The 26,420-nt window shown below is 39.7% G+C and overlaps 1 protein-coding gene across 8 annotated transcripts in view; it reads right to left on the bottom strand.

Annotated features, from left to right (window-relative positions):
* Window positions 1-26,420, bottom strand: part of BCAS3 (BCAS3 microtubule associated cell migration factor) — a 581,795-nt gene that overhangs the window by 540,491 nt on the left and 14,884 nt on the right. For all 8 annotated transcript variants that reach the window (XM_060081385.1, XM_060081386.1, XM_060081388.1 and 5 more), the window contains exon 5: window positions 20,215-20,321. In XM_060081385.1, the coding sequence (XP_059937368.1) occupies window positions 20,215-20,321 (107 nt within the window). The remainder of the gene's footprint in view (window positions 1-20,214; window positions 20,322-26,420) is intronic.

The raw sequence follows: 26,420 nt of genomic DNA, 5'->3' as shown, positions 1-26,420 counted from the left end.
CTTCCTAAGCTTTTCAGCTCTCAAGAAAAGGACTACTATCAGAGTGGCAAGCAGCACCTCATCTGGGCTGCAGGTTTTATCACACTGGTCTTCACACTCCCACTCAAGATCAAGGCAGTAGCCACTCTCGCCGGCAAATATCCCACGCTCGATCCAACCTTTCTGGGTTAATGTAATGTTTTTACCTGCAACAGGTTTTCTTACCAAGAGTGATGTAAACACTGTCCATTTAAATAAACAAATGTAGAATTATCAATCTATTCTAATTGTCTCACATGTACCAGCCACATAGACACAACTGAAGTGAAGTCCTTAATAAGAACAGTGCTTCGTTAGTTTTAAAGTTAAAAAGTAATAACAAAGAAAACTTTTTCATTAAGGAGAAAAATGTAAACTATGGACTTTAGTTAATAATGTGTCAATACTGGTTCACCAATTTTAACAAATGTACCTCGGGAATTCCCTGGTGGTCCAGTGGTTAGGACTCAGCACTTTCACTGCCGTGGGCTCAGGTTCGATCCCTAGTCCAGGAACTAAGATCTTGTAAGCCACGTGGCGCATCACTAATGCAAGACGTTAATAGGGGAAAATGCGGGGGATGAGGGATACATGGGAATTCTCTGTACTTTCTGCTCAACTTTTATGTAAACCTAAAACTGCTTTAAAAATAGTATTAGTGTTTATTTTCATATATATGAAAAATGTGAAAATTCCACAAATAATTTTAACCTTCCTTGATACCCACCCCACCCAAAATAGGGATAAAAGGTAAAAATATAGAGAGATGGGAGGAATGAAGAGCCGATAACATTTTACACTAAATAATTCAGTTCCTAAAGTAACAAAAGGACCTTACTTGGTCTATTTAAATAAACAGGTATATAAGTTATCACTTTGCTAATTGTTTCACATGTAGTAATCATACATACAACACAACTGAACTGATGAAGTTCTTTAAAACGAAGATTGGTTCATGACAGTTTTTGGTGTTCTTTTTTTTTAAATAAATTTACTTATTTTATTTATCTTATTTTTGGCTGCGTTGGGTATTCATTGCTGTGTGTGGACTTTCTCTAGTTGAGGCGAGCGGGGGCTACTCTTCGTTGCGGTGCGCAGGCTTCTCATTGCAGTGGCTTCTCTTGTTGCAGAGCATGGGCTCTAGGCGCGTGGGCTTCAGTAGTTGTGGCACACAGGCTCAGTAGTTGTGGCTTGCGGGTTCTACAGTGCAGGCTCAGTAGTTGTGGCGCACAGGCTTAGTTGCTCCGTGGCATGTGGGATCTTCCTGGACCAGGCTTGAACCCGTGTCCCCTGCATTGGCAGGCGGATTCTTAACCACTGCACCACCAGGAAAACCCTGGTGTTCTTTTCTATTTCTTTTTTTTTCTGGGCACACTGTGCCAACCAGGGATAGAACCCGGGCCCCCTGCAGTGGAAGCCTGTGGAGTGCTAATCATTGGATTGCCAGGGAATTCCTGCCAGTTTTTTTAACTTACAAAGTAGCAACAATAATTTTTTTAAATAAGGAGAAAAGGTAAATACATATATATATATATATATATATATATATATATATATATATATATATATATTTTAGTTAGAGAGAAAGGGTAAAAATTTAAAAATATAAAACAAGAGACAGGGGAAGGAGAGGGAAGTATCATCTTATACTAAGGTATTTGGTTCCTAAGCAACAGAAGGACAGTACGTAGCTACATGAGTAATGATCACACTACAAACCAAGCTCTCTCTCTAGCTCTCTCTCACCCTGTGAGCCAATCTGATTATATATTTTCATTTTAGACATAAGGAAACAGAGAACAATATTCCCCCCAAATGACCAGATCAAAGAGGCATCAGAATCTCCCATTAATACTGTATTCAAAAACAGTTTTTAGGGCCTCCCTGGTGGCGCAGTGGTTAAGAGTCCGCCTGCCGATGCAGGGGATACGAGTTCGTGCCCCGGTCTGGGAGGATCCCATATGCCGCGGAGCGGCTGGGCCCGTGAGCCATGGCCGCTGGGCCTGCGCATCCGGAGCCTGTGCTCCGCAACGGGAGAGGCCACAACAGTGAGAGGCCCGCATACCGCAAAAAGAAAAAAAAAAAAAAAAAAAAAAAAAAAAAAAAAAAACAGTTTTTAAACTCAGGGTTTTTTTCTTGAACAAGACACTGCCAGGTGGTCATTTTATGTGCTACAGTTCTGCTCCAACAATATCAAAAACTTAAGATAGCACACACTGAGGGAAGTATTCCTAATGGTAAAAAAGTAATTCTTTTGAAAGCTCCTAAAAGTAGGAGGAAGGAGGGGACAAGCTTTTTGTTTTATTTTTGCCTAGCGAACCACAAATGGTCCAGTTAATGTCAGAGCGTCAGTATCTCCATAACCTACTCTGTATGCCATCAAAAAAAAAGGCAAACCACAAAAACCACCTAAAATGCATATTTGTGAAGACTAACAACTTATAGAACAGATATTTGCTAACCACATAAAGCAGACAGCAACCGAGTCTGTATTTTGGTCTTGACACTAAATTCAAAATACAAAACTTGAGGCAAGAAGGAAGTAAGTTTCAAAAACAATATGAAAACCGCAGAACATAAATAATGAATGGAATTTGTAATCATATTTTCATACTTCCAAATTTTTACACACACACAGAGGAATATTTTAAGGAAACTTTAACCTTTCTCCTTCAGCCTGATTTTTGAAAGGAAGATCAAAGAAAAGCAGTTTAAACTCACACGTTCCTCCGGTTATGCAACGCAGATTTAGACATTACACTTCAAAACCCGAGCCATTACTTCAGCATCACCAATCCAAATACCATTCCAGAGCTTTGAAGCAGCCCTAATGGTATCTTCCATTTGCAAGTAACACTTCTGTAGTCAAAAGATCTTACTCAGGGTGGATGTTAATGTAAAACCACTCAGACTACACAGACACACACGCCTGGAGGCAGACTGGAAGGTGTTCAGAAGCCAATGTAACACCATTACAGAGAGTGTCAGCCTAGCAGCTGTCATAAACACTTCATAATCACTCAGACACACAAACTGGATTCCCTTTAACTCATTATTTTATTTCAGGCTGAATACATGTCCAATTGAAAAGGGAAAGAGAGAAAACAGTGCTGCAGATAAGCCAATTTTGGCTTATAGACTTTTTCCACTTTTAAAAAGTCTGTCATATTATACTCATATTGTAAACCTACCCTGATATAATCTGTTGATTGAAGATAGCTTTGCAGTAGATATCTAACCAAAGAGAAATGGATTATATCAAAAAGAAGCCTAAGGTTTTTTTCTTCTCTAAAACAGGTATTACATAAACTTCTAATATTGACAAGATGATAAATAAGATGACTGACAGGGGCTTCCCTGGTGGCACAGTGGTTAAGAATCCACCTGCCAATGCAGGGGACACGGGTTCGAGCCCTGGTCTGGGTAGATCCCACATTCTGTGGAGCAACTAAGCCCACGCACCACAACTACCGAGCTTGCGCTCTAGAGCCCGCGAGCCACAACTACTGAGGCTGCGAGCCACAACTACTGAAGCCCGTGCACCTAGAGCCCGTGCTCTGCAACAAGAGAAGCCACCGCAATGAGAAGCCTCGCACTGCAACAAAGAGTAGTCCCCGCTCGCCACAACTAGACAAAGCCTGAGCACAGCAACGAAGACCCAATGCAGGCAAAAATAAATAAATAAATTTATTTTTTAAAAAATGACTGACAGCACCAATGGTCGCAGGAAATGGAGCAACTAGAACTCTCAGATATTGTGGATGTAAGTGTGTCATGGTACAACCCCTTTGGAAAACTCCAGGTAATTTCTAATAAAGTTAAATACATGCCTAACCTATGACCCCAGCAATTCTACTCCTAAAGTACATAAATCTACAATTATGTTCATAGGAGCTTTATTTACTATAGCCAAAAGCCAGAAACACAAATGCTCATCAAAAGAAGAGCTAAACAAACTGTGGTACATTCGATCCATGGAATAAAACCCAGTAATGAAAAAAAATTAAAAATACAAACTACTGGTGGTAGTTTCCCTGGTGGTCCAGTGGTAAAGAATCCGCCTTCCAATGCAGGGGACACAGGTTCGATCCCTGGTCGAGGAACTAAGATCCCACATGCCACGGGGCAACTAAGCCCGTGTGCCACAACTACTGGGTGCACCTGTGTGCCACAAACTACAGCGCCTACACGCCCTAGGGCCCACGTGCCACAACTAGAGAGAGAAAACACGCATGCCACAACAAGAGAGAAGCGCACGCGCCGCAACAAAAGATCTCGCATGCCTCAACGAAGATCCCATGTGCCGCAACTAAGACCCGATGCAGCCAAAAAAAAAGGAAAATAAATAAAAGTTTAAAAACAACTACTGCGGGGCTTCCCTGGTGGCGCAGTGGTTGAGAGTCCGCCTGCCGATGCAGGGGACACAGGTTCGTGCCCCGGTCCAGGAAGATCCCACATGCCACGGAGCGGCTGGGCCCGTGAGCCATGGCCACTGAGCCTGCGCGTCCAGAGCCTGTGCTCCGCAACAGGAGAGGCCGCCGCAGTGAGAGGCCCGCGTACCGCAAAAAAAAAAAAAAAAAAAAAAAAACTACTGCAACATGCAACAACATGGGTGAATTTTAAAAAGACAGTGCAAAAGACAGACACAAAGTAGCACATACGGTGTACCTCTACTTATGTGAAGTTCAATGAGGCAAAGCTAATCTATGGTCAGAATAGTGATTACCTTGGGGCTAATAGTGACTGGGGAACTTTCTGAGTAAGAAAAATGTTCTACATTTTGTTCTCAATGGCAGTTTGACTTATTTGCATATAAACATATATAAAACACACACACAGTCATCAAACTACAGACTTGAGATTTGTACATTTTATAGTATGTATATCTTAATTTTATAAAAGTGTCTGTCATAAATAAACAGTGGTACCTCCTGACAGTGGAATATCACCCAGCACTAGAAACAAATGCACTATCAAGCCATGAAAAGACGTGGGGAAAACTTAAATGCATATTACTAGGTGAAAGAAGCCAATCTGAAATGGCTACATACTGTATGATTTCAGCTATATGACATTCTGGAAAAGGCAAAACTACATGGACAGTAAAAAGACCAGTGGTTGGGGCTTCCCTGGTGGCGCAGTGGTTGAGAGTCCACCTGCCGAAGCAGGGGACGCGGGTTCATGCCCTGGTCCAGGAAAATCCCACATGCCGCGGGGCGGCTGGGCCCGTGAGCCATGGCCGCTGAGCCTGCACATCCGGAGCCTGTGCTCTGCAGCGGGAGAGGCCACAACAGTGAGAGGCCCGCGTAACGCAAAAAAAAAAAAAAAAAAAAAAAAAAAGACCAGTGGTTGCCAGAGAAGGGTGCCCACAAGACTTTTAGAGCAGTGCATACATAGGCAGAACACAGAGGATATTTAGGGCAGTGAGACTATTCTGTATAACACTACAATGGTGGGTACATGTCATTATACATCTGTGAAAACCCATAGCATGTACAACACTGGAAGTAAAACCTAATGTAAACCATGGACTCTTAGTGATAATGATGTGTCAGTGTAGGTTCATCGATTCTAACAATGCACCACTCCTGATGTGGAATGCTGATAGCAGGGAGGCTGTGTGTTTGGGGGGGCAGGAGGTATACGGGAACTCTTCGTACTTTTAGCTCAGTTTTACTATGAACCTAAAACTGCTCTAAAAAATAGTCTTTTTTGAGACTTCCCTGGTGGTGCAGTGGTTAAGAATCCACCTGCCAATGCAGGGAACACGGGTTCGAGCCCTGGTCCAGGAATATCCCACATGCCACAGAGCAACTAAGCCCGTGCACCACAACTACTGAGACTGCACTCCAGAGCCCGCGAGCCACAACTACTGAAGCCCGTGCGCCTAGAGCCCGTGCTCCACAACAAGAGAAGCCACCACAATGAGAAGCCCGCGCAACACAACGAAGAGTAGCCCCAGCTCGCCACAACTAGAGAAAGTCCGTGCGCAGCAACGAAGACACAACACAGCCAAAAATAAATAAATTAATTTATTTTTTAAAATAAATAAAAAATAGTCTCTTTTTTTTTTTTAAAGATGTTGGGGGTAGGAGTTTATTAATTAATTAATTTATTTTGCTGTGTTGGGTCTTTGTTTCTGTGCGAGGGCTTTCTCTAGTTGTGGCAAGCGGGGGGTCACTCTTCATCGCGGTGCACGGGCCTCTCACTATCGCGGCCTCTCTTGTTGCGGAGCACAGGCTCCAGACGTGCAGGCTCAGTAGTTGTGGCTCACGGACCTAGTTGCTCCATGGCATGTGGGATCCTCCCAGACCAGGGCTCGAACCCGTGTCCCCTGCATTAGCAGGCAGATTCTCAACCACTGTGCCACCAGGGAAGCCCAAAAATAGTCTCTTTTTTAAGGCATCTATTAAAGAAGCTGAGCTGGTTAAATATGAGCTTCAATTTTTTTCATCTGTAAAACAGGAATAACACTAACTAGTTAAATTGACAGGATAAAGAGACAATAATGGGCAATGTGCCTAAAATAATGTGTGCGGTACACTCTGATTATTTTTTTAAATAGTTGCCATTATTTATATTAATATTATGAAACTTTACTATGCAACACAAGTGTCAAAATTCCCCAAAGCATCCCAACACTGCTCAGTGCTCTATAGCACTCTATTCAACCCTCCAACGTAACACAAACCTCACAGACCAGGGCTTCTCAGCACTACTGACATTTTGGACTGAACAATTTTTTGTTGTGGGAGGTTGTCCTGTACATTGTAGGATGTTTAACAGCATCTCTGGCTTTTATCCACTAGATGCCAGTAGCAGTTCCTAATAGTGACAATAAAAAATGTCTGCAAACATAGACAAATGTTTTCTTGAGGGCAAAATCACTCCCATTTGGGAAGCACTGACATAGACTGCAATTATGTAGTGACATCGCGCACAAGTAAAATATGATCTCCTCAAGGCAGGGCGCAGCCCTTAGTTACATTTACACCTCCTCATATGTGGCATAGACCCTAAAGTTTCAGTATGGATGAACGGAAAAATGAGACGTCTGTTAATTAATTTAAAAAAGAAGATTTTAGGAAGAAGGGATGGATTGGGAATGGAATGGAATGAGATCAAACAGCAAGATTATGAAATTTAGGGCCTCCCTGGTGGCGCAAGTGGTTGAGAGTCCGCCTGCCGATGCAGGGGATGCGGGTTCGTGCCCCGGTCTGGGAGGATCCCATATGCCGCGGAGCGGCTGGGCCCGTGAGCCATGGCCGCTGGGCCTGCGCATCCGGAGCCTGTGCTCCGCAACGGGAGAGGCCACAGCAGTGAGAGGCCCACATACCGCAAAAAGAAAAAAAAAAAAAAAAAGATTATGAAATTTAGTTTGGATCTTTCTGATATTGAGTCTCTAGCACACTTTGATGAAAATATCCAGCAAAAGGCTGAAATCTTGAAACACATTTATTAAACATGTATACATTTATATACATGTGCATATATACATATACACGTACATATGTAAATAGACACACACACACAAACACACACACCCTACTAACTGCCAGACAATGTACTTGGCACCAGAGATACAAAGACCATTAGACATGATCACAGTTCTAGAGAGCCTTATGAAGAATTCTCCCAACTGCTAATGTAAAATCAAGATTCCCAGAAAATACTGAAACCCACAGGTAAATTGAATCTAAAATTAGGAAATCAGAAATTTTCCATTTCATTCCTTTGGTCCTATGTCCAAAATTCAAACATTAAATTGAATATGAACAAAATTTAGAAAATAGAAATCCTAGTTCCATTTCTTTTTAAGGTCCCCAGAAAACTAATACTTTCTATTATCTCACTCTTCCCATCTGAAAAAAATGAGACAACTGATTATTGCCAATCAACTTGAATGAATATTAAGGGAAAGAACAGGTTTATAATGGATAGCACTTTAATAATTTTAATATTTAAAAATACAGATATTTCAGTTCCATTTTTAAACAGTTCTTACTAAAGTGGGTGTGTGGTGTGTGTGTGTACATATATATGCACAGTAACTCTTTGGTATTCTTAACTGCACACAACAACTTTCCCCATAAAATTATATATACCTAAGCCAGTAGTTTCAACCAAAATTTTCTCTGGAGTTGTGGTTCTCAACCAGAGGATGTCTGGCAATGTCTGGAGACGTTCTTAATTGTCACAATTCAGGGAGTTGCTCTGGGCATCTAGTAGATGGAGGCCACAGATGTGGCAACTACAATGTACAGAACAGCCCCCCATAACAAAGAGTCATCTGATCCAAAACGCCAATAATGGCAAGAATGAGCCACAAACATATATAATTTTTATTTGCATACCTTCATGCATTATAATTTTAGTTAATTTCTTATTTAAAATAGTATTAGCCTTTTAAAACAATTATTTATTAATTTTGTTATCACTTCTGATACTTCACATCAAGCTGACCAATACTCTTTAAACCAGAAACGTACACATAAAGAAAGAAGATAAAAAGCAAAGGCATAAATGAGAACCGTGTGATCAATGCACACTCCATCTAGCTGCAAATAACCCCTAGGCCAGAGCTGAAGAATATTCATATGTGGTCAATCGAAAAAAAAAATGGGACTTAGGTCTCAAGATTAATCGTTGTGTCTGCAGATGAAAATCTGAGCTCATATCCTATGAATCCATCTAGATAAAGTTCAAAATGGGCAAAGCGACCATAATTTATGGTGTTAAAAATCAATGTGGGGGCGTGGGATGAATTGGGAGATTGGGATTGACATGTACACACTAATATGTATAAAATAGATAACTAATGAGAATCTGCTGTATAAAAAATAAATAAATAAAATTTAAAAAAGAATCAATGTAGGGAGTTCCCTGATGGTCCAGTGGTTAAGACTCTGTGCTTCTGATGCAGGGGACACCAGTTCAATCCCTGGTCGGGAACTAAGATCCCACATGCTGCTCAGCAGAGCGAAAAAAAAAGAAAAACAATATAGTAGGTCAATTATATCTAAATAAAACTGGAAAAGACAAACTACAAAATTTTTTGAGAAATCAATGTAAATGTCTATTTCCTGGTTTTGATATTGTACTACAGGTCACATAAGATGTCACCTCTGGGGGACACTGGGGGAAGTGTACCCTGAACTCTAATATTCTGCAACTTCCCATGAGTCTATAATTATTTCAAAATTAAAAGGTTTTAAAAATCAATTTGAAAAGAGACCAAAAAACAAAAAAGAAAGAGCAAAAACACAGAGCTGGCAAGAATTACATGCTCATATTTGGTGAGGAAAGAATGGTCCTTTCAGGAAATGGTGCTGAATTAATTAGTTTTTTTTTCTTTTTTTAATTCAAAAAAGCCTTTACCCGTATGTCATACCATACACCAAAAATTTCAGAAGGATTATAAACCTAAAGATAATAACAACAACCTTCTAACAGAAAACACAGGAGAATATCTTCATGGCCTTAGAGTAAACAAGGATACAAAAAGCATGAAGAATAGAGTAAACCAGGCTTCCATGGTGGTGCAGTGGTTAAGAATCTGCCTGCCAATGCAGGGGACATGAGTGTGAGCCTTGGTTGGGGAAGATCCCACATGCCGCAGAGCACATAAGCCCGTGCGCCACAACTACTGAGCCTGCGCTCTAGAGCCCGTGAGTCACAACTACTGAGCCCGCACACCACAGCTACTGAAACCTGTGCATCTAGAGCCCATGCTCCACAACAAGAGAAGCCGCTGCAATGAGAAGCCCACACACCACAACGAAGAGTATCCCCTGCTCGCCGCAACCAGAGAAAGCCCGCGCACAGCAACGAAGACCCAACGCGGCCAAAAAAAAAAAAAAAAAAGAATAGAGTAAACCACTTAAAATCTGATCTGGATTTCTTTCACCAAAAGACAATATTTAAGAAAGTGAAAATGTAAGAAAACCTATAAAGAAGACTATTAGGACAAATGATGAAACCAGAAAAGGGACTGTGGATTACAAAATAGTATTGTATCAAATTTAAATGTCCTGGTTTTGATAATAGTGCTATGGTTGTATAAGATAATGTGCTTATTCCCAGGAAATATATACTGAATTATTTATGGAAAAGGGGGGGGGCATAAATTCTCCTACTTATAAATGGTTCCGAAAATAATCTTCACAGAAAAAAAAAAAATGAGAGAGTGATAAAGCAAAAGGGGCAAAATGTCCTTCATTGGTAAATCTGGGTAATGAGTAACAGGAGTTCCTTGTACTAGTTATAAAATCTTCTGAAAGTTTAAAATTATTGCAAAATAAAAGCATCTTTAAAACCCCACAATGAGATACCAACACATACACAAAAAAATGATTAAAATTAGTAAGACTGACAATACTAAGAGCTAATGAAAATGTGGAACAAATGAAACTTTCATACGTTGCTGGTAGGAGTACATACTGGTAAAACCACTTTGGAAAACTGGTTGGCAATATCTACTAAAGTTAAACATACACCTACACTATGACACAGCAAATCCATTCCTAGGTCTATATCCAAGAGAAATGGGTGCAGCATATATCCACCAAGGAGCACTTACAAGAACATCAGAGCAGCTTTATCCATAATGTTCAAAAAGTAGAACCAACAAAAATGTCTATCAGGTGTATAACGAACTTTTAAAAATGCATTGTGGGTCTTCCCTGGTGGTCCAGTGGTTGGAGTCCACCCTCCAACACAGGGGACGTGGCTTCAATCCCTGGTAAAGGAACTAGGATACTACATGCCGGGGACAGCTGGGTCTGCGCACCTCAACTACTGAGCCTGCGTGCTCTGGAGCCCGAGCGCCACAACTCGAGAGAAGCCTGAGTGCCACAACGAAGAGCCTGCGTGCCACAACCAAGACCCGACACAGCCAAATAAATAAATAAATAAATTTTTAAAAAATAAATAAAATAAAATGCATTGTATTCATGATGAGATAGTATACAGCAAAAATGAGAACAAATTACTTCTACGTACGATAACATGAAAGAATCTCATAGTCACACTGTTGAGAGAAAGAAGCCAGACACAAAAGAATAGATTGGGTTATCTATGTCCCCCCATCCCCCCCTTTTTTTAAGTTCAAGAATAGAAAAAGCTAATCTCTGGTGATAGAAGTCAGAATAGTGGTTACGTGGAGGTATGAGGACAGTATTGACAGGAAAGTGGCATGAGAGACTCCTGAGTTGCTGGAAATGTTCTGTCTTAATCTGAGTGGTGCCCAGAAGGTTACATACACATATAAAAATTCAGTCTGCACACTTACGATCTGTGCACTTTATGATATTTAACATACGCAGTAACATTTATAAGAAAAGAAAAAGCTGTCTTCCACACACTCATAAGTCAGCTTGAGTCCAAAGAATATCTTCCATTTTAGAGTGGAAAAACATCAAAAATACTTCAAACAAGAAAAATACCAATTTATAATAATAAATTTCAAACTCACTTTTCAAATCAACAAAAGTCATATAAAGCCACTATTTAAGCATTGGAAAGACTAAACTTCAGATACAAGACTTCTCTAAAGTGACACCTTAAGAAACATACACTACAAAAAAAATTTGCCTCTACTAATATGAATGGATTCCACAAGTTACTTCAATATTATTCTTCATTTCTGCTTCTATTCACTCCATGACACCCAAAGATCTTTCATTGCCAGGTGACTAAAGAGCCATCCATTACTTCTCTTTCCAATAATAAGACACTGGACCAAAAAAAATAAGACTACTCTCAACAAAGGCAATTTTTCGATTTGGGTCCATATTCAAACTTTCTCTGCTTGCCAGTTACCCAAATCACTGACTTTATATTGTTCCCAAATGAAACCCATAAAAATTGTTTCCTGGCTAGCAATCTTGACATGGCAAGGTCTGTTGGCACCCAACTTCTAACAAATAATAAACTAATTGGAATTCACCTCAAATATGTCCTTGCATGTTTTCTCTAAAGTTTTTGTGTGTAAAGGCAACACAAAAAGTGTAAAAGCTACACTAAAAGCTTTAGGGCAAATCTTTCAAGGGAACAGCTATACTTTTCTTAGCTCAATGTGTTAGCGACACCTAGTGTTATTTCTTTGCAGTATATTCAAAAGCTCCAAGAAAACACTTCAAATCTGAACTTACTGAACCTAAAAATATACTGTTTCATACAATGCAACTCTCATCTCCTAGGTGCTGTAAGGAATACATTTTCAAGATTTGTTTAAGATATTAAGCATTTCAAAAGAGGATGAGAAAGCTAAGTAGCCATTTAACAGCAAAAAAATATGGAAAAATTTCAGGACTTTTTACAAAGGTACTATCTTGAAAATTTTTAATGGCAACACTTTATTATTTAAACTATACAGTGCAATTTTGCCTTATAAAATTTTCAACATAATGTAAGTCTAATTCTAATAATCAAATTCTATTTCTTCTAAAACTATGCCATCTTACATACCAGGCAGCACCAGCCCCAAATCAAGATCTTGGAAACATCTTTGATTCTTCTCTTCTAAATGTTTTATCAGTTACCAATACAACTAACTCAGTTCAGGCTCTCAACATCTCCCAAGTAGACAATGTGAAACTGACAGGCCTCAGCCGACAAGAGGAGCTCAGACAGCTGGGACTTGTGAGGCTCGGGCTCCGTGCCCGCATCCAACAACAGGAACAGCGACAACCATCAACGGCCTTAGTTGCTCCACGGCATGTGGGATCTTCCTGGACCAGGGCTCAAACCCGTATCCCCTGCATTGGCAGGCGAATTCTTAACCACTGTGCCACCAGGGAAGTGAAAATGACTCCTAACTAGCCTCATATCCTTTTATTTTCTCCTTTACTCTCTATTCATTCCAAAGCCACTGCAAAACCAACCTTTATTAAATATGGATTTTGGAATGTACCTCTGTTACTCAAAGATTCTTAATGAATTCATACTGGCTGAAAAATTAATAAATCCAAATCCTCATCCTGCAATTCAAATCTCCTCCCTGAAACTTCTATATCTCATTGCATGTCCACGGAGAGCTTACAACCACTAAAATGAATATTAATGACCATAGAGATGTTACTTGTGCTAAATGAAATAATATATGACGGCACAATGTCTAAAACACACTCATTGTCACGAACAACTTCTCCAACTGGTTGCCCGCTGATACTGCTTGTCAAACCATGTTATGAAGGCTCAATTACTTTTTTTTTTTTAATTTCCATTCTGGCACAAACAGATACATCTGTAAATTACAAACACAGGTTTGGATGATGCGCAACTGGCAAACAGCTATAGGTTTCCAAAAGCTTACTCTCAACTTCTGTACTTATCTTGTTGCAAACAGTAACAAACATTTCACTAACTATCAACAGTTCATAGACCAGCAACAGTCCATAGTCCACAAACTCACTGTCTTTCCACCCAAATCTGCTCCTTATCACTCCCTATTTTTTTAAATAAATTTATTTATTTTATTTATTTATTTTTGACTGCTTTGGGTCTTCGTTGCTTCCTCTAGTTGCAGCGAGTGGGGCCTACTCTTTGTTGTGGTGCGCAGTCTCCTCACTGTGGTGGTTTTTCTTGTTGCAGAGCACAGGCTTTAGGTGCGCGGGCTTCAGTAGTTGTGGCACGTGGGCTCAGTAGCTGTCACACTCTATTTTTATAAGAGGCATCACTGTCTACCTCTGTTCAAAGTTCTCCATTGGCTTCTACAACTCAATTTTTTTTAAAGGCAAAACACTGTACAGATAATCCCTAAAAGATATTCAAATGGCCAACAAATATATGAAAAAGCATTCAACATTATTAGTCATCAGGGAAATGCTAACTAAAACCACAAGGTATCACCCACCAGAATGGCTAAAATTAAAAAGATGGGACTTCCCTGGTGGTCCAGTGGCTAAGACTCCACGCTCCCAATGCAGGGGGCTCGGGTTCAATCCTTGGTCAGGGAACTAGATCCCACATGCCACAACTAAGAGTTCACATGCCGCAACTAAAAAAAAAAAAAATTAAAATGATGGACACAACACCAAATGTTGGCAAGGATATAGTACAACTCATACAATGTTGGGGGAAATGTAAAACGATACAACTACTTTGGAAAAAAGGTTTGGAAGTCTGTTATAAAACTAACTATATTCCTACCCTATGAAGCAACAATTCCACTTGTAGATATTTACCTAAGAGAAATAAATGCATATGTTTACAAAAAGACTTACAGAAGAATCTTCACAGCAGCTTCATTCATAACAGGCAAAAGCTATTAATAGGCCAGCTATCGCTCATGAAGAGAAGGGATAAACTATGTTATATTCATATATTGGAATACTATTCAGCAATTAAAAGGGACAATCAACAAGAGTGAATCTCAGAAACATTATGCTGAGAGAAAGGAGCCTTACACAAAAAGAGTCCATACTGTATAATAGTACAGAAAGTTCTAAAACAGGCAAAACTAATCTACGATGGAAAAAATAAATAACAGCGGGTGTTTCATGGATGGGATGGAGGAAAAATTGAGTATAGGCACGAAGGAGATGTCTTGAGTGATAATCAAGATCTACTGTATATCTTGACAGAGATTTGGGTTGCCATGCACTTGCCAAAGTTCAGGAAATTTACATATTAAGATTTGTATATTTAATTGTGTGTAAATTTTACAATAAAAAACTAATCAAATACTGAACTTCAGTTAATGCAAAAGTAGTTCAGGTAAAGTATGCTGACGTTTGCAATTCACTTTGAAATGCATCCAATAAGATCTACAGATGGAGACAAAGTAAGTATAGTAAAAATTTTCATGGTATAACCTAGGTGGTGGGCATAGGTGTTTTCCCTGCGAAACTTCTGAAGTTCTTCCAATGGTACAAAGCTCATTTTGTAAGCTTTACCTTACAAAACTCTAGCCCACCACCGCCTCTGAGACACCATCTAGCATTCTTCACCTGCCCACTGAGCTCCACCAAATTGCCTCCTTGCTATTCTTAAATATAGGAAACATAATCCGGACTTCCCTGGTGGCTCAGTGGTTAAGAATCCGCCTGCCAATGCACGGGACACGGGTTCAAGCCCTGGTCCGGGAAGATCCCACAGACCGTGCAGCAACTAAGCCCATGTGCCACAACTACTGAGCCTGAGCTCTAGAGCCCGTGAGCCACAACTACTGAAGTCCGTGTACAACAACTACTGACCCCGCACACCCTAGAGCCCGTGCTCCGCAACAAAAGAAGCCACCGCAATGAGAAGCCCACACACCGCAACGAAGAGTAGCCCCCGCTCGCCACAACTAGAGAAAGCCTGCGCACAGCAACAAAGACCCAAAACTAAACAAAATTTTAAAAATAACAACAACATAATCCTATGAGAGAGTACTGCCTTTGAATGCCCCTCCCTCAAATACCTATAAGTATCACTCCTCCACACTTCTGCTCACGGGGTCTTTGAGAGAGGCTTTCCAAGACCACCTCATATAATATAGCAACCCACAACAATATCAACCACCACACCTTAACACTTGGTAACTTGTTTATTATCAAAGCATGGTACATGTTTATTATCATCTTCCCCACCCTCCAACCCACCTACCTAGAATGGAAATTCCATAAGAATAATGGTTTTGTTTTGCTCATTGTTGTTTTCCCAGCACCTTGAACAGGGTCTGACATATAAAAGGCAATCAATAAATCCTCGCTGAGTGAATGAATTAATAAATGAATGAGGCGAGAATAAATGGCATGGCTTTACAAGAATGCAATTTGGTAAGTCTATCAAGAGTTTTAGTATATTTTCTTTTATTGATCTCTCCAAATTACATGATCATAAAGATATTTATCTCAATATTCTTTAAGAAGAAAAAACCTTAAGAAATCTAAATCAATGTCCCACTATAGAGAAAAGAACATTTCCACCTCAGAGCCTCTGACTTCACTACTTGCTGTTCCAATCTTACTGTGGCTAAATCTTAATTAACTTTTATGCCACTTCCTTATTATAATCTCCTATTATTTTCTTCATATTACAATTTGTCTATTAATTTATTTTTATTTAAATCAATTTCTCCTACTAGCTCCATTCGAGCAAAGGCCATGTCTATTTTGCTCAAAATACGTACTTTATCCAAGAATTGTAATGAATAAATGAACAATTTTTACGTTCTCACAGTTCATGGCACCAAGTCAATCTATGTGTAAAACTGGCCGAAAAAAAAAATTAAGAGTGTAAGCAAGAGAGGGTGGGAGGAAGGCGCAAGAGGGAGGAGATATGGGGATATACGTTTATGTATAGCTGATTCACTTTGCTATACAGCAGAAACTAACACACCATTGTAAAGGAATTATACTCCAATAAAGATGTTAAAAAAAAGAGAGAGAATGTAAGCAAGATATTTTAAAATAACTGAAGTCCCCACCAGGGACTTCCCTGCTCGTCCAGTGGTTAAAATTCCTCGCTCCCAGTGCAGGGGGCCCGGGTTCGATCCCTGGTCTGGGAACTAGATCCCACATGCCGCAACTAAGAGCCCACATGCCGCAACTAAAGATCCTGCATGTGGCAGCGAAGATCCCGTGTGCTGCAACTAAGACCTGGCACAGCCAAATAAATAAATAAATATTTTTAAATAAATAAAATAAATGCAAAGATAACAAGAGCTAAAAGAACTATGGGAGTTAAGAAAGGAAGAATATACAACTTCTGTTTTTTTCATATGACTCCCATAAAATTATTCGGTCTTTAGTCCATGCACATGTATAACTTTGATTTTTTTTTTTAATTAAGAATTTTAAGCAAGAGAGCCTATATTTACATTACCAAAAAGAGGCAATGTCACTGTTAGGCACAGGTGGGAAAAGGGGCTATTTATCCAGAATATCAACATCACAAATAATCATTCTTTCTTATGTTGCATCAGATGTGTTGAAAGAAGGGGCCTGACAGCTTGGGAAAGCTATGAAAGCTGGTGTTTTCCTGCGGCCATCTCATATACAAAGTGGTAGTGATTGGGCAGCAGAGAAATTACTTCTGCACAGTTCTGCTTTGAGCTAACTCCACTTAACTATATTCCTAGATATCACCTAAGCTTTGTTCATATTTGTGCACTTACATAAATAGACAATTTTTTACATGTTTAGCCAGGATGTTTATTTTCTTAATCTGAGACTCACAGGTGGGACAGTTACATAAAATCAACAGAAAGGAACCCTGTGCACAAACTTGAAGAAAAAACTGAGCTGTAGTTTGGACAGGGCTTGATTTCTGCCCACCTGCACTTACTGAAAAGCAAATACAATTTATGATCTGCGAAGATCCCTAAGAGCCAGGATTATTTCTAGGTTGACCAACATAAGCTCCCCAGTGTCTAGCACATGGTAACACTTAAATGATTACTGAATAACTGACTAGTGATAAACAAGTTTCAGAAGGGTTTAGTTAGAGTAATGGGTAACAGTCACACTAGTCTATAAAAATGAATATATGAAGGTACTTCGTAACCTATTACAATGAAAACTAAAACTAAGGTGCCATACTACTTGCATGGCATGTCTTCTGCTATCACATAGGGGAAATAGAGCCCTTAGATCCTGGGCTTTGAATCTGAAGTCAGAACTGGGTTTGAATTCCAATTCCACCTCTTATAAGTAGTGTGACCTTACCACCTGTAAAATAGGATAACTTCTCCCTCACAGTATACAACACATGAGATAATATGTATATAAAGTTCTCTCAACATAGTAAGAGCTCAATCAGTGCAACAAAAGGAGCTTATTTTTCCAAACTGCCTTTTAATTCTTGAACCAGTCCTCACAGGGCTATGCTACTACAATAGTAAACAACTGTCAGGGACTTCCCTGGGGGTCCAGTGGTTAAGAATCCACCTTCCAATGCAGGGAACTCAGGTTCAATCCTTAGTCAGGGAACTAAGATCCCACATGCCATGGGGCAACTAAGCCTGCATGCTATGGAGCCCACACACCACAACTAGAGAGAAGACCGCGAGCCGCAACGAAAGATCCCACATGCCACAATGAAGATCCCACATGCCACAACTAAGACCCAATGCAGCCAAATAAATAAACAAATAAATAAAAACAACGGTTAGTCAATGAAAATTCCATGAAGAAAAGATTATTTAAATCTCTCAAAATACAATCTGGGCATAAGAATTACTGTAAAGAAGTAATTTCCTCATAAGACCTTTACGTTACTCAGAACCAGACACAAATTAACTATTAAAAGTGATACCTCTAATTATAACCAAAGCAAGTGGGTAGCCTGAGTACCACCAAAGAAATGTGCTCAATCCAGTCAACATCCCTAATCCCACAAGGCCCAACCTTGTTAAAGCTCTAGCTCCCTCTTTGCCTTCAAGTCTGTCAACAGTGTAAAGAAGCAAAATGTAGTCTCTATTAATAAGAAAAAGTTACATTTACAAAATCCTCTCCTCTTGAACACAACCTAGAAATATTTCTCTTGGTAGGAAAAAGCAAGCAAACAAAGATTGCCACGTTTTAAGTCCTTTGTCTATGCCTTTGGCGTGATAATACTTAAATTACAAACAACATTGCAGGGCCTTGAAAAAATGTCAACTACACATCCGCAAAGGTAAAAAACGAGGACACTCATTCCATGACATACCAACAGGATTCTTCTATCTCTGCAAAATAAAGTCAATCCTTAAAAGTAAGAAATATAAAACCTAAAATCCTAAATACCTAATAATATGATATATAATTATTATAAGATTAGATGGAAGACCAAAGTTCATTTTAAGTGATTTATCAAAGAATAAACAATATTTTTACTTAGAATATTAAAGAATTATGCAGTTCAATGTATTCATTACTTAATAATCTTTTAGCCAAATTCTGCACTCAGGAACATCCTGAATTTCATTAAATTTGAGGTAATATATGTTTGCTTATAAATCCTTTAAGAAGTAACCCTAATATGCAAAAGAATCAAAAAGAAAGAAAAAAATTCTAGCTGAACCACCCACTAACAAGAGGCTTCAAACAATGTGGTAAATGCAACTATTAAAGGCACAAATTAAAATTCTATTGGCTCCAGGCCTCTAACTGCAAAAAAAAAAAAACACACAATAAGGGGTCCACCCGCCAACTCCCCCCCACCCCAAAATCTGCAGGAGAGACATGATATCTAGGCCATGCCAAAGAGCAGAATATAACTAAGTACACGCCAAAGTATGCAGTCCCTACTACACTTCACTGAGCTGTGATCCTACCAAGCCTCTTCCTATTTTAGTACATTTTATTTTTGGTCATCCCAGAGAGGAACATGTAGGATTGAAGAGGGAAACTGGGAATATAATTTGGCAATTTAAAACATTTATTAAAATTATGACTTATCTTATATAGATACACAGACACAAAATAACCTTTGTTCAAATTCATGTATTACATCATTGTTTCTAATACCAGAAAGGGGCGGGGTGGGAATTTAAGTTTTTCCAATAATAGGAAACAAGTTACGTAAATTAAGGAAAATCCAAAAAACAGAATTATAAGCAGTTATAAATTCCATAGAGAAGCTCTCTGAGTACTGATTTGTAAGTAAAAAACAGCAAGGTACAGACTGAGCTGTATAATATGTTCCCTTCTGTTAAGGAAGGGCAGGATGGGAGAATTATATGTATATATGCTTTTATTAGCATAAAATATAGCTATAAGGAAAAGAAACATAACTAGAAATCCTAGAAAACTAGAAACTGCTCAAGATAAGGGAAATTGGGGACAGTAGTGGTAGAGAGTTTTGTTACCCACTTATACCTCCTGAATTTTGTACCATGTGAATGTTTTAACTGCTTCAAAACATTTTTTTTGAATGATCACTATTTTTTTTAAAGCCTTCTGTAAGCCTCTTTACTCTTCTGTAAAAATGCAGGAAAAGATAATAATAACACCAACTACGTAGAGTTACTATGATAAGAAATTAGATCTTCCATGTAAAGTGATTCCCACAATTGCTGGCCCACTTTACAAATCATTTACAACATCTTTAATTTCCCATTTTCCCCTTAGCCCTTGGGCCTAGTATGGGGTTCCACACACAGCAGTCTCTTAGCAATTGCTTGCAAAATAAATGGATGAAACCTTAGAGAAAATATCGCCAGGTTTCACACCAGCTAGCATGCTGAAAAGTATTATATTTCAGGGATTCAACCATCTTCATACTTACAGGGATGCTCCAGACCTGCATTCCATCACTGTAGCCAATCATAATCAGCAAAGGTGGCTCATTCCCTGTGCTATGTATTTCATGAAATTCCAGGTTTCTTGATGTATCTACATTAGAATTAAGTAACAAAGGAGCAAATTAAAAAGACAACCCTCAGAATGGGAGAAAATATTTGCAAATGAAACAACAGACAAAGGATTAATCTCCAAAATATACAAACAGCTCATGGAGCTCAATATCAAAAAAACAAAAAAATCCAATTAAAAAATGAGCAGAAGACCTAAATAGATATTTCACCAAGGAAGACATACAGATGGCCAAGAGGCACATGAGAAGATGCTCAACATCACTAATCATTAGAGAAATGCAAATCAAAACTACAATGAGGTATCACCTCACGCCGGTCAGAATGGCTATTATCAAAAAATCTAGAAACAATAAATGCTGGAGAGGGTGTGGAGAAAAGGGAACCCTCCTGCACTGCTGGTGGGAATGTAAACTGATACAACCACTATGGAAAACAGTATGGAGGTTCCTTAAAAAACTAAAAATAGAACTACCATATGACCCAGAAATCCCACTATTGGGCATATAACCTGAGAAAATCATAATTCAAAAAGAGACATGTACCACAATGTTCACTGAAGCACTATTTACAATAGCTGGGACATGGACCCAACCTAAATGTCCATAGACAGATGAATGGATATAGAAGATGTGGCACATATATACAATGGAATATTACTCAGCCATAAAAAGAAACAAAACTGAGTTATTGGTAGTGAGCTGGATGGACCTAGAGTCTGTCATACAGAGTGAAATAAGTCAGAGAGAGAAAAACAAATACCGTATGCTAACACATATATATGGAATCTTAAAAAAAAATGGTACTGATGAACCTAGTTGAAGGGCAGAATAAAGATGCAGACATAGAGAATGGACTTGAGGACATGGGGTGGGAGAGTGAAGCTGAGGCAAAGTAGGAGTAGCACTGACATATATACACTACCAAATGTAAAATACAGAGCTAGTGGGAAACAGCAGCATAGCACAGGGAGATCAGCTCGGTGCTTTGCGATGACCTAGAGGGGTGGGATAGGGAGGGTGGGAGGGAGGCTCAAGAGGGAGGGGATATGGGGACATATGTATGCATATGGTTGATTCACTTTGGTGTACAACAGAAACTAACACAGTATCGTGAAGCAATTATACTCCAATAAAGATCTATTTAAAAAAAAAAAGACAATGCCAATCAGCAAAAACAAGTACACTTCTTTAATGTTATTGGCGTTAACAATTGTTTAAGTTGTTTTTCAATAAGAAGTTCTGAAGTATTTGGAAGACATTTAAAGGAAAGCAAACAGGAAGCTGAAATCACAAAACTAGTATTTTTTTTAACAGTACCTATAATGATCAGCACAAGTAATTACCAGCACAACTCTTTCCGTAGAGTACAAGTACCAAGTACCACCCCACTACACACACAGAGTAGACTACAGAACCTAACAGTTACAGCAGCACCCAGTAGGAAACCAGTGCCAGGCAAAACACAGAAGGAGAAGTGCCCAGCGGAAGCACACAACATAAACTGTGTGGGTGCACAAGTTGCGTCTGGACACTCTGAGAAATAATAGGCAGAGGACAGGGAAGAGCACAATGCGGAGAGGGTTTTGCAAACAGCTAGAGGTCTTGTATAAGGAGGTAGACACAAGAGTCTGTGAAATGTAGTACTGTTAATGTTCCTCAGTTTCCTCACCTGTAAAATGAAGGTAATCATACTCATATCTCAAAGGACTGTTGTAAGAGTTAAATGGGATAATATAAAAAGCATTTAGAATAGTATCAGGCATAAGAAGCCCTATGTTGATGTTATTACTGTTGCTATAAAATCATGCTGCAGTGAAAAAAATAAAAATCAATAAAAATCAAACTCTCACTCAATGCCTAGGAAATACTAATATCAGGAACAAAACCACCTGTAAATGATAAATGAAAATAAAATATTTTACCAAAGTTAACTAAATATAAATATGACATAGAATCATCTGGAATTTCTAATACATGCAAATTTAGCAATGGAAGAAAAATTATATTCCTTTACATACAGGAATTAAATCCTGCTATATCTGAACATACTGGGCATATAGTTCACTATAGAAGAATTGTGCGGTTTTTGTTTTTTTAATTTATTTTTGGCTGCGTTGGGTCTTCCTTGCTGCACGTGGGCTTTCTCTAGTTGCGGTGAGTGGGCCTATTCTTCTTTGAGGTGCGCAGGCTTCTCACTGCAGTGGCTTCTCTAGGCACACGGGCTCAGTAATTGTGGCTTGCAGGCTCTAGAGCACAGGCTCAGTAGTTGTGGCACATGGGATTAGTTGCCCCGCGGCACGTGGGATCTTCCCAGACCAGGGATCGAACCCGTGTCCCCTGCATTGGCAGGAGGCTTCTCAACCACTGAGCCACCAGGGAAGTCCAGATTATGTTTCCTATATTTAAGAATAGCAAGGAGGCAATTTGGTGGCACTCTGTTAGGTTCTGTAGTCTACTCTTTGTGTGTAGTGGGGGTGGTACTTGGTACTTGTACTCTACTGAGAGAGTTTGATCTTTAAAACCTTACTTGTGGGCTTCCCTGGTGGCGCAGTGGTTGGGAGTCCACCTGCCGATGCAGGGGACACGGGTTCGTGCCCCAGTCTGGGAGGATCCCACATGCCGCGGAGTGGCTGGGCCCGTGAGCCATGGCCGCTGAGCCTGTGCGTCCAGAGCCTGTGCTCCGCAACGGGAGAGGCCACAGCAGTGAGAGGCCCACGTACCACAAAACAAACAAACAAACAAAAAAAAACCTTACTTGTGCTGGTAATTATAAGTACTATTAAAAAAATACTAGTTTTGTGATTTCAGCTTCCTGTTTGCTTTCCTTTAAATGTCTTTCAAATACTTCAGAACTTCTTATTGAAAAACAATTTTAAAAATTTCAAATAAATCAATACCAGGGAATTTTAGATGTAAATGACAAAGGTAAAGTTAATAAAATACTAGAGGAACACCGTAGAAACGTATTTTCATGATCACGGTACAGGGAACAACTTTACAACTGAACACAAAAAAACTCTTAGCATAAAAGATCGGCAAATTCTACTACATTAAATTTATTACATTAAAATGAAGAACTTCTGTTACTCATGAGCCACCCTTACCAGAAGAGTGAAAAGCCAAGCCACAGCATGGGAGAAGAGACAACTATAACCCCACAAGGATTCATCTAATATATATAACAATTAAACATCAATATGAAAAAGATAAGTCATTAGAAAAATAGGAAGGAGACATGGAAAAACACTTCAAAAATAGGATAGTCAAATCATAAGTGAACATGAAAAGTGGCTCAACCTCATCTGTAATCAAGGAAGTGCTCATTAAAACCACAATGACAAAACCAAGTGGTGGCAGGATATGGAGTGAAGAGGCTGCTTATTTATTGCTAGTAACTGTAAATCAGTACAATCACTCTGGAAAACAGTTTGACAATATATACTCAAGTTGAAGATACCATGCCCTTGACCAAGTAGTTCCACTCTAGGTATATACTCATTAGAAGCCTCAGCACATATACACCAAGAGATAAGAATACTCACAGCAGCATTACTATAAAGACCCAAAAGCTAGAATCTATCCAAATGTCCATCAAGAGGAGAAGGGACAAGCACAGTGGTACACGGATACAATGGAAGACTATTTAGCACAGAAAAAAATGACCCACTACCATATACTATAACATTGATGAACCTCACAGACATAATATGCAAAAAGCATAATATGCCAGACACAAAAGCCTATATACCGAACAATTCTATTTATATGAAATTCAAAATCACTAGGCAATTAGGTAGCAACATTCTATTTCTTACCCTAGGTGATGGCTACACAGGTGTTGGATTTGTAAAAATTCATTCATTGATCCATATTTTTGTGTTATTTACCATGATATATTTGCACAATAAATAAGGTTTTTAAAAAATCATAAAGCAGTAATATCCCTCCCCCTTTATTTGACTTCATTTCCTCTCCTTCTAGAAGCTAAATTCCTCGTCTATTTATAACTGTCATCTGTTTTTCATCTCTCATTCACCCCAAATCCATTTCGGAATGTGTTTCTGCCCCTAACGCTCCTCCCAAGTGACTTTTGCTATGGTCACCAATAACCTCCAAGTTGTTGAATACAATATATGTTTTTCAAGCACATCTTGTTAAGATTATTCAGCAGCTATAACCGATGCTCACCATTTTCTCTGCTGGCTCATCCTTTTCTAACTACTCTTTAAATACTGGAGTTACTCAAAGCAAATTCCTAAACTCTGTTTTCTTCTCACAGTATACGCTCCCCAAGTGATCTCATTCCAACCACTGCTTCAGTCAGTATCTGCTAGTGACTTCCTCAGTGTGGGTTTTTGCATGTCTCAGTAGAAGATCAAATTTTACTCAAAGATCAGGATTTCTTCCCCAAACCTGATCTTCCAGAGCTCCCTATTTTGGTGAATAGCATGTTTATCTATGTAGATAGCAAGATCAGGAACCGCCTTCTTCCTTCCCTCTAGCAATAAATCTATGACCAAGCTCCTAAACAGCTCTCTTCTTACATCACCACCACCCCTGTCCACAACATCTACTGCAAAAGCCTGAGTGGCTTCCTGCCTCCACGACTGCCTACCAAACTCCATATTTCAGTCAGAGTGCTCTTTTTAAAATACAAATAATGGGGAATTCCCTGGTGGTCCAGTGGTTAGGACTCGGCGCTCTCACTGCCAAGGGCCTGGGGTCCGATCCCTGGTCGGGGAACTAAAATCCCAAAACAAACAAACAGAAAAACAAAAAAAGGGACTTCCCTGGTGGCGCAGTGGTTAAGAATCCGCCTGCCGGGCTTCCCTGGTGGCGCAGTGGTTGAGAGTCCGCCTGCCGATGCAGGGGACACGGGTTCGTGCCCCGATCCCGGAAGATCCCACATGCCGCGGAGCGGCTGGGCCCGCGAGCCATGGCCGCGGAGCCTGTGTGTCCGGAGCCTGTGCTCCGCAACGGGAGAGGCCGCAGCAGTGAGAGGCCCGCGTACAGCAAAAAAAAAAAAAAAAAAAAAAAAAAAAAGAATCCGCCTGCCAATGCAGGGGACATGGGTTCAAGCCCTGATCTGGGAAGATCCCACATGCCGTGGAGCAACTAAGCCCTTGCATCACAACTACTGAGCCTGAGCTCTACAGCCCGTGGGCCACAACTACTGAGCCCACATGGCGCAACTGCTGAAGCCTGTGTGCCTAGAGCCCGCGCTCCGCAACAAGAGAAGCCAGCGCAATGAGAAGCCAGTGCACCGCAACGAAGAGTAGCCCCCGCTCGTGGGAACTAGAGAAAGCCTGTGCACAGCAAAGAAGACCCAACGCAGCCAAAAATTAATTAATTAATTATAAATAAATAAATACATACATACATAAATAACCTGCTTTGGCTACTTCTTATACCTTTTTCAGTACAGTGCCTTAAGAAAAACAATCTTAGGTATACATCAGGTTGCCTGAAAGCAAAAAACAGAACAATGACCAGAACAGTGACCATTAAGGGCCTTAATCTCACTTTCTAATAAACTCCAAAAGTAGTAGTCTCTTCCTAACACCAAACCAAAGTTAGTACATTGATTAGGAATGCAGATCCCTAGAAGGATCCAGGACTGCAGAATCTCAATAAGCCAGGTTCCTTAGAAGTACCTCCTGTAAAAGTTGTTACCTACTCCACCCCCAAGCACAACAAGCCCATAATCAAATGGGCTGCAGCCTGGAGGTAAGGGGCCAACTGGCACCACTTTATAATTTCAAGCAGAAAAGCAGAGCTCTCAGGTCTGCTGGAATAAACAGAAAGCAATCACCAGAGCAGAGTTCAATTCGAACACTGCAAGTTTTAAATTAATAGCAATAGAGTTTCATTAATACGATAAAATAACTTAAATCTATAGACAGGTAGAAGACTTCTAAATTGTTTTGCCAGAAAAACTCCCAGTCTAGCAAAGAGAAACCTAAATACCTAATACAATCTCTGGGTACCCATAACTGCTCTACAAAGAAGCAGCCTGCTAAGCTAATATGGCTGCAATCAGAAGAATCCCCTCCACTGTCTCCCTTAGGATATCATGAAAGACAAAGGCAATGAACAAGGAATTACATCCCAGCTGCAGC

This window comes from Mesoplodon densirostris, chromosome 18 (genome assembly GCF_025265405.1).
Source record: "Mesoplodon densirostris isolate mMesDen1 chromosome 18, mMesDen1 primary haplotype, whole genome shotgun sequence".
Classification (NCBI taxonomy): Eukaryota; Metazoa; Chordata; class Mammalia; order Artiodactyla; family Ziphiidae; genus Mesoplodon; species Mesoplodon densirostris.
Note: the sequence above shows the minus strand (reverse complement) of the source record. Positions and strands in the feature narration are given on the sequence as shown.